Source organism: Micromys minutus, assembly GCF_963924665.1.
Source record: "Micromys minutus genome assembly, chromosome: 15".
Lineage (NCBI taxonomy): Eukaryota > Metazoa > Chordata > Mammalia > Rodentia > Muridae > Micromys > Micromys minutus.
The window spans coordinates 55,275,330-55,294,772 of record NC_137984.1 but is presented as its reverse complement, the minus strand read 5'-3'; the positions used below and the strand labels follow the sequence as shown (position 1 = coordinate 55,294,772).

The window sequence follows — 19,443 nt, the reverse complement described above, 5'->3', positions numbered from 1 at the left end:
ATCTCTAATCCAACACTCAGGAGGATCTCTGTAAGTTCGACACCAGTCTGGTCTACATAGTGAACTCTAGACCAGCCAAGGCTACACAGTGAGACCCTGTCTCAAAAAGAAAAATAAAATCAATGACATAATGAAAGCAATAAACTAGAAAAACCTAAATATACAAGAAATTAAAATGTTTAAAATCCACAGTATTTCATGATATTGCAAAACTAAGTAATCCCTAAAAATAATACTGAAGGTCTTTTCCTATTAGCAAGAAAGCTTGGTAAAGAGACGCAATTATGGGGACAAAAACCAAACAGCAAATTTCTATGAATGTAAATACAGCATAAGGCTTTATACCTAAGAATTTACATAAACATGCATACACACATTTCTAAAAATGCATGCATAACAACTGACATCATGTGCCAAATGTGAGCACACCTTATGCTAAGTCATACAATCACAGGCAATTTCATGTCCTTCCTCACATCTGTGTATACAACTGTATACACACTGCATACCAAACCCAGCATTCCACTCAAACCTCTTCAAAACTGTCTTTGGTCTTTATATTGTTTTTGCTTTCCTGAGAAAGCTCTCACTGTGTATCTCTAGCTGGTCAGAACTCATTATGTAGACCAGGCTGATCTCGAACTCACAGAGATCCACCTGCCTCTGCCTTCCAAGTACTGGCATTAAAGCAGGTGACACCATGGACTGTCTTTTTCTTATTTTCTCACTCCACAGCCGGATCTACCCTCAAGCCTGCCTAAAATTCACAGTGTTGCTGCCGTCCTCCTAAGTGCTTACAGGTGTGCACCACCGTGCCCAGTGTGAATGACGTCACCTTTTCAAATGACTACACTTCAGGTTTTATGGCAATAAATACTGAGAAAGGTTTTCATTTACTGAATAAATGACCATTAAAAGCATCTTATTAAATCCCTTAAGCCTCTACATTAGGATCTTCTTACCTTTAAGCCTTCAGCTGGTAGTCTATATCCAAATCTTGCTGGAAGATCCTCAAATGTCTGAGATGTATTTTCAAAATTATACTAAAAATAAAATTTAAAAGAATCAAGTTAAAATCAATGTAATAACTACAGTTAAGAGTTTAAATCATATAAGTTATCATTTCTGTAATTCTTATTTACTACTGTAATTTATCACAAAATGGAAAAGATGCATCAATTAAAATAGGGAGAATAGATATAATTTACATAAACCATTTAAATTTGATTCTAACTTCATGTATTATCAAACACAAACAATAATTCAGTAACATTGCACATTTACTGTTTTCTAGGTACAAAGCCCTCCCTAGCAAGGAACGCTCCAGATATACATTTCCAGCAAAAGAGTTCCAATCCTGAACCACCAACCGAAGAGTATACACAGACGGCCCCATTGGCTCCAGCTGCATATGTTGGGGAGACGCTTGGTCCTGTGAAGGCTCGATGCCCCAGCATAGGGGAATGCTAGGGCCGGAGGCAGGAGTGGGTGGGTGGGTGGGGGAGCACCCTCATAGGGGGTGGGGGAGGGGAAACCACAAGGGGAACAACATTTGAAATGTAAATAAGCAAAATAACCAATGAAAAAATAGAAAAAATAAAACATTATGCATAATTTTTGAAAAGGCTCCATTTTCTTTTCTCTAAGTTTCAAGGTTTAACAAGAGACGCACAGGGTTTCTGGTGATGGCTACGAAAGACGATTTTCTCCCCAGAAAAAAGCATCATCAGCTCTACTCTCATGCACTATCAATTTTTGTACAAGAGGAGCGCTGAAGGCACTGCTCCACCTATAGAAAACCTGATAGTGCATGGAGTGACTCTCAGTCTTCCTAATGCTGTGCCTCCTTCAGTACAGTCCCCCATGTCGTGGCGACTATAAGCATAAAGTAATTTTTGTTACTACTTCACTACTGTAACTTTGCTACTGTCGTGAGTCATAATGTAAGTATGTTTTCTGATGGTCTTAGGTCACCCTCAGTGAGGACATTTGACACACCCTTCCCAAAGGGGTGACAACCCACAGGTTATAAAGCACTAACTTAAGGACTACACTCAGTGGAACACATACATAGGGAAAGCTGAAGCTATTGAGTTAATATCGATTGAAGTACTTTGATTTATTTTATTACTATTGGGAATGGTATGCACATGCCATGGCACACATACAGAGATCAAAGACAACTTTGTGATGGTTCATCATTTCTACTTTGACCTGGGTTTCAGGGATCAAATGCAGGATTTCTGGCGATAGCTATGAAAGATGATTTTCAGACTCTTACCTCTCAGACTTAGGAGGTGAGCATTTTACCCATCTCACTAGCCCAAGTTATTGAAACAAAATTTAAGTTGTCTACTGTAGTAAACGCATGTGTGCTTTTAGAGAATAGGAAGGCAAGAGATACAGCTCCGTGGTAGAGCCTTCCCTGGCATGTGTAATGCCCTGTGCTCCGCATCCAATACCATACACACACAAAAGCCCAGAGACAATAACACCCACCGGAGGCCTAAGTAGTACTGACCTAACTGTGAGGTGAGTCTGCTGTATCATTTAATAATGGCTAACCTGCTACATAGTAAAGGAGAGAAACAAGAGCAATAGAAGAAAGCACCGTAGATGGTAACCAAGTAACTTTTATAGTAAAAGTTAAGATAGTTGTTCCTAGCCTATAGAAAACTCTGAACACATTTACAAAGGGAGTTACAGGACACTAAATATCACAACACAGACAAAGCTCCAGGGGCTGGAGAGGTGGCTCAGAGGTTAGGATATGTGCAGGGGACCCAGGCTCTGTTCCTAGCAATCCCCACATGGTGGCTTAAAACCATGTCATAACTCCAGCTAAAAAGGACCCAACACCCTCTTCTGGCCTCCATATAGCACACATGCATATATCCAGACACACACAAATACACATAAAATAAAAATATAAATCTGTTTTTGAAGATATAAAAGATTAAGTAAGCCTAGAGTCACAAAGTATGGAGGTCACATCTCCATGCAGACAGGTATGCTACGCTAAGTCAGTCACCTGCTGGACAGCCCTGCTCTTCCATCACCTGTAGTACTGGAGTTAGCAACATAATCGCTATAGCTATACAAAGGCTCAGACATCTTTCTTGCTCCTACAGACTAAGTACCATTCGACCAGGACACCTGCCAGCTGCCAAGACTCTTGGGCTCACCCTCAGCTCGTGTCACTGACACAGTGGACAGCACAGGACTGGGTGGTGCAGAGCTGTACGCTCTAGGAAACCCCGCCTTTCCCTTTACCTCTCACTACACAACTCTAACCATTCATTCTGTTGACTCAGGTACCCAGCCCAGAATCGGCCACCAGATATTCATGGACACTGCTCTACCCTGACTTCCTACTGCAGCAGCAGTTCATACTTCAGGATCTACACAATACCTTACTCACAAAGTGCTTCCAAACAAACTAACACAATTCACGTTGAATTTCCTAAAGTATTGTTACCTTAATTATTCAACCATGATCAGCCTGAATTAAAGCTGAGGTCATCAGCCCCTCACAAAACACCAATGTAAAATGAATAAAATGATCTAGATCAATAGAGAAAGAGAAACTGTGTGAGCAACTGTGTAAATGTGTCACTTTATAATGTGTACTTTAAAAACTAAAATGGAACAATCTACAAATAAGTGTTCTTCAATCATTTATTACTAAATGTGCTTTTGTGTTTATTTTTCATTAATCAGATCTTTATGTTAAATTCTCAATCCACAATACATCCACACAATTAACTCACAACCAACTGACAAAGAAATAAACTGCCCGCCCAGATAAGATAAATGACCCACAGATAAACATGACTACCTATTGTTACTCAGAGCCATGTAGACAGAGATGGGCCATCTTTCTAAATGTGCTTTTATGGGTAAAGTTTTTGAAATAATATCTCTAGCCTGAACAGTATTTGTAACACCCTTCAGAGCTAAGAATACAGGTATCTATTAATTTACAACCCTATAATGTAAGCACTATTACTATCATCCTCATTTTGCATACTGAACACAGTATACTAAAAACAACTTGTGCTGTTTACTTAAGGAACCAAGAGTCTAACCACGGCAGTCTGTCTGTCACTAGAGCCCTGGTTTCTAAAGTACCGGCTTGCTCCGTATACCTGTACTTCCACTTTTGCTGTCAATTAACCGTCAACTGAGATGACGGTAGTTTAGCCAAGGTCCTTTTACCACATGAACAAGAATGTGACTCAGTTGTAACTCTGTTGCCAAAGCTCCTGACTAGCATTACATCTGCTGTGCCCCATGCCACTTCCGAGGACGTGGTCCTCCGATGTCACCTTGCTCACCACCAAGGAACCAGTTCTCTCCGACAAATACAAACAATGGAAGCAAGGCGGACGAGGAACATCTAAGATGGTAGGTATTGTTCCAGTGATATTGACAAAATAACACGGCATCAGACATCTGTGCGTAATGCTGCCATATTCACAAGACAGAGAAAAAGAAAGGGGGAGGCAGGTGTGGTGGCACATTCCTACATTCCTATAATCTCAGCACACAGGAGGCAGAGGTGGGAGGGTTCTAGGCCATCCTGGTCTACAGAGGGTTTCAGGATAGCCAGGATCATTGTAGTAAGAAGTTTCTCAAGTAAAAGGAAATAAAGTACTAAGGAAACTAGTAAAATTCTATATAAAACAGAAGGATTTAGGTATGGGTACAGAGTCTCAAATTCCACCATTTACCAGGTATTGAATGTATATAAAGTGTACAGTGGATATTAAGCAACCAAAAAAGAGTAAGATGCACCCAATTTTCAAGTAAAACTGTGTGGTTTGGCATGTTTATAAACATATTATAAAATCACATCATGTAAAGACCTGATGCCCCAGGGTGAGAAGTTACAGAGAGGGTGGAGGAAGGCACCATCTCAGTGGTGAAGAGAGGAGAGATGAGAGGAAGAACCCTGTGGGGAGGAACTGGCAGGGAGGGAAACATTTGGGATGTGAATAAATAAAATAATTAATAAAATAATAAGATCACACCATTCATGGCTTTTTTTTGAAAACACCAGGGGATGTTTTTAGACCTGAATACTTACTGCTAAGATGTCTGCTTCTACAGGGAGCAGGTTCAGGAATGCAAAGAGCTGCACAGTCAGGATGGTATAGACCTGCGTGGCGGACAGCATTAGCATCCCAATGGAGAGCAGCATCTTGGGGATCACCTAGGAGACAAGGAAACAATCACTGTAAAGGCTGGGGATTTCTTGTCAAGAATAAATCATTTCTCACATTCATTCCTAACATACAAAAATAACCTTTTAAAATTACAAATGTGCTAATATTAAAATTAAGACATATTTGGAAGCCAGGCATTGTAGTGCATGCCTTTAATCTTAGCGCTCAGGAGACACAAACAAGCTAAATCCTGTGACTTCAAAACCAGCTAAGGTAAACATAGTGAGGGTTACGCAGAAAGAGACCTTGTCTCAAGAAAAACCTAAAAGCCCAAAAAAACAAAAAAAACAAAAAAAACAAAAAAAAAAAAAAGTATTTCAAATCACCAGAGTTTTCAGAGACTAGAACACTTGGTCAACACAGGGCTAGAGATGCAGTTCAGTAGTGGAAACTTCCAAAGTACGTGGTTTCAGGGATAAAGGTTGTTCTTAACAGTAGCACATTCACAGTGGTTCTATGTTCTTCATTTTAAGTGCAAAACAATGTTTCCCCTCAGCGCACGGTTACATTACAACTTATTTATCAGTTCAATTTTTGTAGAAACAAGATTACAATAAAAATATGGTAAATTCTAAGAAAACAGGCAACTTTGCTTTAAAACTAATTTTTTTAACATTTCTATAAATCTCATCTTTAGTTCAATATAAAAATTCACATACATTTGTTAAATATAAATTCATGTAATTTGAGGTAGGCTTCACTGTGTGGCCTGGCCAGCCTAGCGTTCTCTACGTAGACCAGGCAGTCAGGGTAGCTTTGAACTCATACAGACGACCCATCTGCATGCCACCAAGACCACATATGTGCTTTTCTTCCTTTTTCTCCACCGTTCTGAGACAGGGTCTCACAACAATAACAGACCTACAACTTACTTGGTAGTTAAGGTTGGCCTTGAAAACACAGTGATCAGTGAACCTCTGCCTCCCAAGTTCTGAGGTTAATGGTGGAAGACACTTTTGTAAGTTATATTTACATTAAAGAAAGAGAAAAAAAAAGCCACTATCTCTGAACTAGAAATAAAAAAAAAATTCAGGTTTTGTAGCATTTCAGATTTGTGGTTTTTGGGAGAAAGAGGGGGATTAGGAACATGCAACAGAAATAGTTTAAAAGCATTAAAACACTTTCTAACTCAAGTTCTTTTAGTAAAGGACACTCAATTTTTGCCTTTACCTCTTAACAACCTATATTTTATTTTCCCTATCTATATTCAAAAATAATCCCTTCTCTCCTTTGCACTCTTGGAACCAAGTCAAGTTAAGGCACAGCTCCAGTTCCTCTGAATCTTTCCCTCTATAAACAATCTCATTCACTGTTAAAAATAAGAAAAAAACACAAATGAGCATCTGATTCTCCCAAATCCTTCAGGTTTCTAAGTTACTCTCCAGTCTGTCATACAGCAAACATGTATGACAGACCAAGACAGAGCTTAATATTACACAGTAAGACTTTTGTTGGCCAAGACTCAATCAACTGTGTAGTATACATGTTTATAAATAAATGAGAACAAAGTTTACCAAGACAAGAGATTGTATAATGAATTGTTTCATTAAATACCACCAAGTTATAGAGAACCTTTAATGATGCTGAGTGAGTGTTCCAGGTGGGGTGTGGTACTGTGAGTGTTCTTGGTGAATGATACAGGTTGAACACGTCAATCTAACTGACACACTGAACGAGAAACACCTGTGAATAGTTTTTGAAACACCATTTTACAAAGCCATTGGTATCAGCAATGACAATGCGGTAAAGTTGACTGGTATTGACAGAGGCTATGACATGAAGAGTTAGTGAAAAATAGGGGGACCAGTGGGAACACAGAGCAACTGCTCACAGGAACAAGAAAAGATAAGATAAATGTTCTAAACTATATTTTGGTGTTGCACAATTTTATAAATATATAAAAATCACTTCACTGTATGAAGTAAGCTTTAGACTGTGAATTTTGCTACAATAAAAATGTAAAATGTATAACTTTGCTGAAATTAAGTTTTAAGGTAAAATATCTGGTGTGTTATTCAGACATTAAAATATATTCTACCTTCTAAAAAAGAAATTGGATTTCCAGAAGTTGCTTTCTGAGGTGGCATGCACATTCCTATGGCCTCTCTGAGTTCTGCCATGGTGTGCAATGTCCAAGATCAAGGGTCCAGAAAATGAGGGTACAACCTATCAGCCTCATCTTCAGACATGTACAAAACACATCTCAGACACGGATATGGCTGTGTGAACAAGTGAGTCTGCTGACAGATTATTACCATGAATGAGCACATGAACCTCAAATTACATAACGTATCCCTGGGCTGGTAGACCTGGGCTCTATTAAAAAAAAAAAAAAAGCAGGCTGAGCAAGCCAGGGGAAGCAAGCCAGTAAGCAAGTCCCCTCCACGGCCTCTGCATCAGCTCCTGCCTCCAGGATCCTGCCCTGCTGGAGTTCCTGTCCTGACTTCCTCCAATGATAAATAGTGAACACGTAAGTATAAGACAAAAAATCCTTTCCTTCCCAAGTTGCTTTTGGTCCTGGTGTTTCATCATAGTAATGGAAGACCAGGATAAATCCTTACCCCCTAAAAGATAAAGTAAAAGACCCCTAGCAGGTAGAGTAGAGCCAAAAATGTAGGATAGCCGGTTCAGTGACTCTGTTTCAGGAGCTGACTGACCATAAAACCATAAAAGTTAAAATAACACCTTATAAACAGTCTTGAGAAACCGGGTGTTTCCCTTGCAATTCTTTACTGGTATTTTTGGCATTTTCCAATGGTATACTCCCTCCTCCCTTGGTTGTGGTTTTTTCCTTTAAAAACCCTTTCTCCCAGTCACTCGGGGTCAGACTCCTCTACCCCTGCATGGGATATATGTCTCGACCCCAGTGCACTGGTTCATCAATAAACCTCATGTAATTGCTGCAAGGACAGTCTCTCATGAGTTCTTGGGGGGTCGTGTTATCCTGAGACTTGAGTGAGGGTCTGCCCTCTGCGGGGGTAACATTAAGACTTTCATGATTGACACATTCTTGAGAAAACACAGAAGATTTTATATTTTAGTTTAAATTAGCTTTACTTAACCAGGCAGCTTTCTAAAAGGAACAGTTAACAGGCTAAAATTCTTTGATGGCCCCTCCCAGCATTTAACATACTGTATAAAGATAAATGCAAATTGCCAATCATGTCACTAAGCAACATTAGGGTAAATACAAATCTTCACTGGAGAAAAGCATTTATGTAAAATGACTATGTTGGTTACAAAACCTTTTATAAGCAAGGTAGAATGACACAAGTCTGTAGCCCCAGCTTCTTGGAAAGCTGATTTGAAGGGATCTGTTAAGCTAAGAATTGAAGATCGGCCTGAACTACAACAGTGAAGCCCCACCCCTCAACACCCAGCTTACACCCACAGTCCCTACCACAGTCTCGTAGGAAGAAAAATAAATAAATAAATAACTTGACATTAATAAAAAGTGTTTGCTTGCCTGTGCTATATATTTCTTAAAACTGATCATCATCTTCAAGGAAACCTGGAGGCTAATCAAGGGGCTGTTAAGGGAAACTTTCAAATACCAAGATTTTCCACACTGGAGCTCGCTGGTTCTAATTCAAGTCTAGTCTGTGCTGAGAATGAAAGCTTCACCTGGATCATGGAAGACTTCCACATAACCATACATGGGTGCATTGGTATGTGGTGCTTCCAGTTTCCATAACCATGCATGGGTACATTGGAAGACTTCTCCATAACCATACATGGCCACGTTGGTTCTTCCAGATTGTATACTCCTATCAACTGGAAAATAATGCCACCCACATAATGTCCATGTTGTAGCACATATCTGTGAGAAAGGGGAGAGAGCAGATCCTAGGGTTCACTTGTCAGGTTATCTAACCATTCGATGAACACCTGCCCCAGGAAAGCAAATAAATAAGGCAGCAAACAATAGAAATCACATATGTCAATCTCTAGACACCACATGTAAACTCACAAACAACACACCCATAAACATAACACATACATCCATACAAAGAAAAATCTAACAAGTCAAATTCAAAGACCTGTTAAAATAATATACTGACAAAAAGGTTCAATCAACATATGCAAATCCGTAACTATAAATCAGCACATAACAGGCCTAGAAACAAAAATCCCTCTGGAAAAGCATGCACTGCTCTAAAACACTGAGTCATCTTTTGAGCCCCCAATACCATTTTTAATCAAAACCAAGTCTTCACCTTTCTTTGAAAGAATTCTAGTAAACACTAATAGTCATTTATCTGAAATCAGTATCCTGATACAACACAAAGATTTCCAATTTTCATTATATTTTCTGTCCAGTTAATACTATATCTTACCTAAGAAATATCTTTTCAACCTTACTAAAGCTCTAAGTTCACAATGCACCTCACACAATAATAGTGGGAGACATCAATACCCCACTCTCATCAGTGGACAGATCCTGAAAACAAAGATACTGTAAAACTGTGTTTTATGAACCAAAACGTTATCTATAGAACATTTCATCCAAAAAAAAAGAATATATCTTCTCAGCACCTCATGGTACCTTCTCCAAAACTGACCATATAATTGGTCACAAAACAGGTCTCAACAGATACAAGAAGATTGAAATAATCCCATGCATCCTTTCAGATCACCAGGGCTAAAACAGGAAGGACTTCAATAACAACAAAAGTGACAGAAAGCCCACGAACACATAGAAGCTGAACAATGCTCTACTCAACAACAGCTTAGTCAAGGAAGAACTAAAGAAAGAAACTAAAGACTTTTTAGAATTTAATGAAAATGAAGGCACAATATACCCAAACTTATGGTACACAATGAAGGCAATACTAAGAGGAAAGCATATAGCTCTGAGTGCCTCCAAAAGGAAACTGGAGAGAGCATACACTAGCAGCTTGACAGCATACCAGAAAGCTCTAGAACAAAAAGAAGCAGATACACACAAGAGGAGTAGACAGAAGAAAATAAACTCAGGGCTGAAATCAACTAAATAGAAACATAAAAAACTATAAAATCAATAACTATAGAATCAATAAAACCAGGAGCTGGTTCTTTGAGAAAATTAACAAGATTGATAAACCCTTAGTCAAACTAAAGAGAGGGCAAGGAGACAGTATTCAAATCAACAAAATCAGAAATGAAAGGGGAGACATAACAGCAGAAACTGAAGAAATGCAAGAAGTCATCAGATCCTACTACAAAAGCCTAAATTCAACAAAACTGGAAAATCTAGAGAAAATAGACAATTTTCTAGACAGATATCAGATACCAAAGTTAAATCAGGATCAGATAAACCATCTAAACATTCCCATAACACATAAAGAAATAGAAGCAGTCATCAAAAGCCTCCCAAGCAAAAAAAGCTGAGGACTAGATGCATTTAGTGCAGAATTTTATCAGACTTTCATAGAACACCTAATACCAATACTCTCCAAACTATTCCACAAAATAGAAACAGAAGAAACACTATGCAACTCATTCTTTGAAGCCACAATTATGCTCATTTCTAAACCACACAAAGACCCTAGAAAGGAAGAGAACTTCAAACCAATTTCCCTCATGATTATTGATGCACAAATACTCAATAAAATCTTTGCAAACCAAATCCAATAACACATCAAAACAATCATTCACCATGATCAAGTAGGCTTCATTCCAGGGATGCAAGGATGGTTCAATATAAGGAAATCCACCAACGTAATGATCATCTCACTAAATACTGAGAAAGCATTTAATAAAATTCAACACCCCTTTATGTTAAAAGTCTTGGAAAGAGCTGGAATTCAAGGCCCATACTTAAACACAGTAAAAACAATATACAGCAAACCATTAGCCAATATCAAACTAAATGGAGAGAAACATGAAGCAATCTCACTAAAATCAGGACTAGACAAGGCTGCCCACTCCCTTCTTACCTATTCAATATAGTCCTCAAAGTTCTAGCAAGAGCAATTAGACAACAAAACTGATTAAAGGGATACAAATTAGGAGGGAGGAAGGCAAGATATCACTGCTTTGAAATCATATGAGAGTATGCATAAGTGATTCCAAAATTTCTACCAGAGACCTCCTATAGCTGATAAACAACTTCAACAAAGTGGCTGGATAAAAATTTAACTCTAACAAACCTGTATCCTTCCTCTACTCAAAGAATAAAAGGGTTGAAAAGATATTAGGAAAACAACACCCTTCACAATAGTCACAAATAATATAAAATATCTTGGTGTGACTCTAATTAAGCAAGTGAAGATCTGTATGTCAAGAACTTCATATCTCCAAAGAAAAAAATCGAAGATCTCAGAAGATGGAAATATCTTCCATGCTCAGAAATTGGCAGGATTAATATAGGAAAAATTGTCATCTTACCAAAAACAACATACAAATTCAATGTAATGGCCATCAAAATTCGAACTCAACTCTTCACAGAGTAAGAAAGAGCAATTCTCAAATTCATTTGGAATAACAAAAACCTAGGGAAGCAAAAATATTCTCAATAATAAAAGAACTTATGGGGAATCAGCATCCCTGACCTCAAGCTATACTGTAGAACAATAGTGATAAAAAATGGCATGGTATTGGTACAGAGACGGAAAAGTAGATCAATGGAATAGAATTGAAGACCCAGAAATAAGCCCACACACCTATGGTCACTTGATCTTTGACAAAGAAGCTAAAATCATCGAGTGGAAAAGACAGCACTTTCAACAAATGGTGCTGGTTCAACTGGCAGTCAGCATGTAGAAAAATGCAAATCTATCCATTCTTATCTCCTTGTACAATGCTCAATTCCAAGTAGATCAAGGACCTTAACATAAAACCAGATATGCTGAATCCAATAGAAGAGAAAATGAGGAAGAGCCTCGAATACTTGGGCACAGGGGAAATTTTCCTGAACAGAACACCAGTGGTTTATTCTTTAAGAACAACAACAATTAACAAATGGGACCTTATAAAACTGAAAACCTTCTGTAAATCAAAGGGCACTGTCAATAGGACAAAACAGCAACCTACAGATTGGGAAAAGATATTTACCAACCCTACATCCAATAGAGGGCAAATATCCAAAAGATACAAATAACTCAAGAAGTTAGACTCTACAGAACCAAATAACCTAATAAATTGAGGAGCACAGAGCTAAAGCGAGAATTTTTAACCAAAGAAACTTGAATGGCCAATAAGCACTTAAAGAAATGTTAACATCCTTAGTCATCAGGGAAATGCAAATCAAAACAACCCTGAGATTACACCTCACACCATTCAAAATGGCTAAGATCAAAAACACAGGTGACAGCAGATGCTGGTGAGGATGCGGAGTAAGAGGAACACTCTTCCATTGCTGGTGGGACTGCAAGCTGGAAAAACTTTGGAAATCAGTCTGGTGGTTCCTGAAAAAATTGGAAATTGTACTACCTGAGACCCAGCTATACTACTCTGAGCATTTACCCAAAAGATTCTTCAACATATAATAAGGACACATGTTCCACTATGTTTACAGCAGTCTTATTTATAGTAGGCAGAAGCTGAAAACAACTTAGGAATGGATACAGAAAATGTGGTACATATACACTATGGAGTACTACACAGCAATTAAAATAATAACTTCATGAAATTCTTAAACAAACGGATGGAACTAGAAAATATTACCCTGAGTGAGGTAACCCAGTCACAAAAGAACATACATGGTATGTACTAATTAGTGGATATTAGCCCAAAAGCCCACACTGCCCATAATACAACCCACAGAACATTGGAGCTTAGAAGGAAGAAACACCAGGATGTGGATGCTTCAGTCTTGCATTGACAGGGGACAGGACAATTGTGAGAGGTGGAGGGAGAGGGGACTGAGAAGGAAGAAGGGAGGGGAAATAAGGGTGGTAACATCAGGATCTTGAGGAGATGTGAGACAAGCACACAGGGTCAAGAAATCGAACAAAAATATGTAGGGGGGGTGTGTATTGAGAGTTATCACAGAGACAGGAGCCTCAGTTGAGGAAATGCCTCCTGAGGTCCAGCTGTAAGGCATTTTCTCAACTAGTGATCAAGGAGGGAGGGCCCAGCCCATTGTGGGTGGTGCCATCCCTGGGCTGGTAGACCTGGGTTCTATAAGAAAGCAGGCTGAGAAAGCCAAGGGAAGCAAGCCAGTAAGTAACATCCCTCTATGGCCTCTGCATCAGCTCCTGATCATAAACTGCTTGAGTTCCAGTCCTGACTTCCTTCAGTGATGAAGTGTGAACAGTGTAAGCTGAATAGACCCTCTCCTCCCTAACTTGCTTCTTGGTCATGATGTTTTGTACAAGATTAGAAACCCTGACTAAGACAGGGGCAGGGGGCAGATAAGGAACTGGGGATATCCACTGGAGGGTCCCAGACACCAGGGAAACATGAGGCTTCCATGACCCAACAGGGATGACTTTAGCTGAAATGTGCAGAGAAGGGGAGAGATATTATAGACACCACCCCGCACACAGGCATGGCCCCCAGTTGAGGGATGGGGACACCCACCCATCTCAAAGTTCTTAATCCAGAAATGTTCCTGTCCAATAATGGAACAGATTGAAGGAAGAGCCAATCAGGGACAGCCCCACCTGGGGATCCATCCTGTCTGCAGACATCAAACCCAACACTGTTGCTGTGGTCAAGAGGTGCCTGCTGACAGGACCCTAGTGTGGTGGTTCCTGAGGAAGCCCAGCCAGCAACTGAGCAATGCAGATGTGTAGGCTCGGAGCCAACCATCAGGTGGAGCTCAGGGAACCTGGTAAGGAAGCTGGTGGAAGGACTGGAGGAGAGGGGATTGCAACCCCATTGGAAGAACAACACAGGTTGTCCTGACCACCCAGTTCTCCCAGAGTTTGACTACCAGCCTGGAGGGATCCATGGCTCCAGAAACATATGTAGCAGAGAATGGGCTTGTCTGACAGCAACAGGAGGGGAGGCCCATGGTCCTAAGGAGGCTTAATGCTCCAGCATAGGGGGATGCCAGATCAGTGAGGCAGAAGATTGGGGGGGGACATACAGGCAAAAAGGAGGGGAGGGTGGGTGTGGGATGGGGAGGTTGGTAACTGGGAGTGAGGTATCATTTGAGATACAAACAAATGTAATGATTAATAAAAATTTTTTTAATTCACTTGTGATCTCTCTTTTAGCTCTTTCAGGTAGGATAGGACAGATTGCCTCTGTTGTAAAAACAGAGTCCCTATGAAGACTACAGCTGGCTTTGTTCAATAGTTATTGGTCAGCCCATACAGAATGTTTGTGAGACAGCATTCTCCCATGACAATCTGTCCTTCCTGAAGCAAAAGCAATTCCAGAAAGGAAAGATCAGAGTCACACAGAGCTCCCACAGCTGCATCAAGTTCCTCATTCCAAAGCCCCTCATCCACTCCTGTAAAGGGTCCTAGCCAGACTTTTCCCTCTGCAGACCCCTCCGTTCACATGGGAGAGAGGCTGCCCTTTGCTGTGCATGCTAATAAATGCAATCATGGGCTGAGGTCAGACTGCGCTCTTTCTGCCTTCAGTCTCTTTACTGTGCTCTAAAATCTACTGGGGACCTGCCAGAAGTAGAACTTCAGGATCACAGGTTAACTCGGATTTTTTTGAGTAGTGAACCATTTTTTCACACAGGCTGAAACACAGAGTCCCACCAGTAATGCACAGGGGTTTCTGGGTCTTCCCATATTATCAATACCTGTTACTTGCTACTTTTGGCACAGCCACCACAAAGTGCACAGAACTGGGTTTCTGATTGGCATTCTCTACTAATTAGCAACAGTGGGCACCTCTTGCACTTTGTATCTGCACGCCTTCTCTGGAGAAATATCCACTCATCTCATCTTTAATCAAACTGTTTTGTTGTTGTTGAGCTACAAGAGTGTTTACACACTTTGAATATCAAACCTTGCCTCATACAGGACTGAAAAAGATGTTTTCTCCCATCTGGTGCATTGTGTTTTCACTATGTAGAAAGTAGAAAAGTCATTTAATGCACAAGCACTTTCGATTTTCATGGAATCCAACTAACCTATGTTTTATCTTAGCTGTGCTTTTAGTGCTCTATGTAAGAAGTCCAATGTTGCAAGCCTTTTCTCTTTTATATTACTTCTATGTCTAGGCTTTGAACACTTTCTTTAAATTTTTACACTAAATAGTTATGAGTCCAACACATATTTGGAAAGCACTTTCTTGATCCAGAATTAAAAGTGGATTCCATGTGATTATTCATAAACTTCTTACAGACAAAGGACAATGCATAGGTCAAAGTAGACAAGACAAAAACATGGGGGCAGAGATGCTAACACAGACTTCATAGTTCTCTCAAGGCCACCATTGTCAGCTGTATCAGGCTGTCCAGCAATGAGCCGCACAGAGACTGAAAAGCAACAGTTGACAATGAGACGTTTTCATGGACATTGGCATCATGAGCACTGGGGAAGCACAGTAGAAAATTCTAGTTTTCTGGGTTACCAAAATATGCACCGTGTACTTCAAAGTCTCCTAAATCAGAATGTTTTCTTTTTATAACTTGTCACACACTTGTCCACCCAACCACTACAACACTGAAAGAAAACTTGATTTTATGCTAAGTCCTGTATTAAGGATCTGACACGACGGTTTTTCCTCTAACCCTCTTTGCAAGCTTTAAAATAGAACACAGGAGAAAGTGGATTGTACTCTCATCCAGCTTCCCTACTTTAGGGGACTTCCCTGTCTTAGGGGACTGAATGTAGGTAAGCACTAATAGCAACTGACAGAAAAGCGAACAACTTTGCTTAATCGTAGCCCCACCTTCACCCCACCTTCACCGTCATTCTTTAATGTCTGTGCAGTTGGAAGACAGTAACATGGCAATGGTCCCCCAGGAGCTTGGGCGTGGAAATGGGGCCTTTCACACTACGTTAATGGTGGCAGACTCTCCCACTCCACATCAGTTCTATCACTGCCACAGTTACAACCCGTTTATCTTTAAAATGAACTTCGATTACGTGTATGTGGGGACAGGTGCCCATGAGTGCAGGTGCCCACAGAGGCCAAAGGCATCATCCCCCACATGCAGCTAGAGTCACAGGGAGGTACCAGCCACAGGATGTGGGTGCTCTAAGTGGCTGGCCCCTGCCCTAGCCCTATAACCTGCTGCTTTACCATGTTCCCCTAGCTATGTTCTTGACCTTGTTTTCGGGTGCCAGGCTTGCCCTGGCCAACGCCTGCAGTTTATACATCTGCTGACACACCCCTTTAAATGCTTCTTAAATGTCATTGCTTCATATCGTAAGTTTTAATTCTTATTTTTATTGTTTAGTGTCCTTATTTGCTGAAAGAATATGTGCTCCTCAAGGAAGCCAATATTTACTCTAAAGATGTATAAGCAGTGCCTAACAGAAATTAGGAGCTTAACATTTACCGAAACAAACGCGCACACTCCTTCCCTTTACACTAAGTGCAAGTACCGCCCCGCTTACACTAACTTAATGAAACCTCTAAAGGCTGCAGCTTTAACTGCCTTGTGCAGAGCTTTAAGACATTTGCATTACACCCCCCTACCTGCCTCAAAGAAGCACTGAACCCCCAGCACCCCAAAAACAAATAGAAACCTGTTTTATATGTGTCCATTACAGGCAGGTGTGGTGTTTTAAATAGAAGTCCCAGCCACTCAATGGAATTCAAGACCAACACAGAAACACAGTGAGCTATTGTCTCAAAAAGATTTTAAGTGAAAAATGTCTTGTGCATATATTTAAAATACACATATGTATACATATGTTGAATACTATGGGGGCTGAAGAGATGGCTCAGCAGTTAAAAGTAGTTAGTTGTTAATCATGCAGAACACCCAGGTTCGGGTCCCAGCATTCTTGTCAGGTGGCTCAAAACCCTCTTCCAACTTCCCTCTGCTGGCCTCTGAAGGTACCTGCCCACATGTGATACACATATGTACACTCTGTCACACACACACATACATATAAACAACTCTCTAAATATTATGAAACAATAAAATAATCCACAGATACATGTTAGCTCTGGAGGGTGGGTCTTTCTATCATTTTTGGTTTATTCTTCATACCTATTTACATGGTTCAAAGTAAAAAATTTCTGAAGTTTATTAACTTATGAGGCATATTCTAAAGACTAAACTACACATAAACCCTAATAAACCTACCCAACCACCTATCAAGGGCTCCATTTGTACAATATTTTTGTACAACAGACTAATAAACATTTTAAATGAGCAAGCAACAAAGCTTTTAGTTCACTAGTCTACTCAACATGTAAGGGGATAAAATTAGTTCTTGTTAAGTAAAATGTTCAACTAAGAAATAAAGATTTATATCCAGCATGATGGTGCTGCTTTTAATCCCAGCACTCAGGAGACAGACACAAGTTAATCTCTGTGAGTTCAAGGCCATCCTGGTCTACATAGGGAGTTCCAGGATAGCCAGGGCTACATAAAAGACTTTGTCTTTTAAAAAATCAAAATAATGATGATGATGATGGTGGTGGTGGTGGTGATGGTGGTAGTGATGATGGTGGTGGGGATGGTAATTCAGATCTGTAGCTGCTATAGGTTGCCCATACCCAACAGAGGCCCTATACCCAGGCACATGTAGCACACTAATTGTACTCAGTGGAGTTTACACAAAGGAAAGGACACGACGGTGGGAAAACAACCTGTTGGGGGACTTCTAGGAGGAATACAAGGGAGGCTTGGGTGAATATGTTCAAACTGTACACAGGTATAAATAAATTAAAATGTCTTAATATTTTAAAAAAATAAAGCAAAGGACAAATCTTGGGCAGATAATTAAATGTTTTTCCACTATAAGCATTCAAATTACGCACAAAATATTCACTTTTTTAAAGAATTAGTTATGTTTATATGTATGTGTGAGTGCTTGCATATATGTATGTGCACCATACACATGCTATTACTGCCCACGAAGGCCAGAAGTGGGTATAAAATCTCATGGAACTGGAATTACAAGCTTTGAGAGGGTTGGATGAGCATTTTAACCTGGTTGGTAGTACTGTTTGGGAAGATTAGGCAGTGCAGCCTTGCTAGTCTCTGGACTCACACTTTGAGATTAGAAACCTTTCGTCACTTGCTGTTGCCCTCTGTGCTTTATGTCTGCGGTGACGACATGAGCCCCGGTGTCTGTCCCTGCTGCCCGCCACTTGCAGCTATGCAGTTCTGTCATGCTAGACTCTCATCCCTCTGGAATCATCGGCCAAATGAACCTTCCTCCATATGCTGCTCTGATCGCGATGACTTATGCCCACAATAGAAAAGTCACTAATGCACGGGCAGTTGTAAGCTAGTGCACAGGTGAGTTATGGGTGCCTGGAACTAAAGACTTTGCTCCTCTGTAAATGCACATTGGCTGCGTCATTTCCCCAGCACTGCTCCCCAAATATTGTATTCCATACAGTAGTTCTAACGAGTATGACTGCCATAAGGAACAAAAGCAGCATCAGCAGACAACACATCTCAGTCAGCTACAGTCCCTTAGTTAACTGTGAAGCCATGAGTGTGTGCATCCCAATCCCAGCAAACAGCTCAGCACTCAGACCCAAACGTCAACCAATCAAAAAACAAAAAGAAGAAGAAATAAAAACAACAAAAACAAACAAACAAAAAACCACTCAATATTTTTAGGTCTTCTGGAACTACTCCAAGTACCAATTTTGTTTCATCAGTGAGTGATATTGGGATACAAAACCACACAATCCACTAAGTTGTGTAAGACAGTAGGTGTGAAGATACACATGCAGAGGCAGGAGAGTGGGGTCAGCGGCTTGAGAACACTGCTGAGGATGGCCATGTCTGCAGACCCACGCCGTAGCTGTTTCATGCTATATAAAGCTAGTGCTTACCAAAGTGCACATGCAATATCTGCACGTTTGCTCAGTCACACTCACAATTCTGTTTTATAACCAGAAATGGCCTCTAATCCAAGGCAGAGGCAGAAAGATTTCTGTGAGCTAGTGCCAGCAAGGTCTACATAGGAAGTTCCAGGCCAGACAGAGACACTGTGAGACCCTGTCTCCAAAAACTAAGTAAATAAATAAACTATGGTGGGAGATTTAAGACTGAAAGCCCCAAAAGGATAAACATAAAGAGGGATCCTTCTCCAAAGCTGGGGTCCAGTCCTCAATTGAGTACGGTTAAAGAAAATGAGGCCACAGATCGTTTCAGTAGCTGGTCCAGACAGGGCTGAGCTTA

The 19,443-nt window shown here is 40.3% G+C and overlaps 1 protein-coding gene across 1 annotated transcript in view; it reads right to left on the bottom strand.

The window, feature by feature from the left end:
• RNF13 (ring finger protein 13) overlaps nt 1–19,443 on the bottom strand; it is a 125,268-nt gene that overhangs the window by 87,464 nt on the left and 18,361 nt on the right. Inside the window, exons 2-3 of the mRNA XM_080929453.1 lie at nt 5,090–5,215; nt 963–1,043 (exon numbers count right to left, since the gene is read on the bottom strand). Of these exons, the coding sequence (XP_080785579.1) occupies nt 963–1,043; nt 5,090–5,203 (195 nt within the window). The 5' untranslated portion in view covers nt 5,204–5,215. The remainder of the gene's footprint in view (nt 1–962; nt 1,044–5,089; nt 5,216–19,443) is intronic.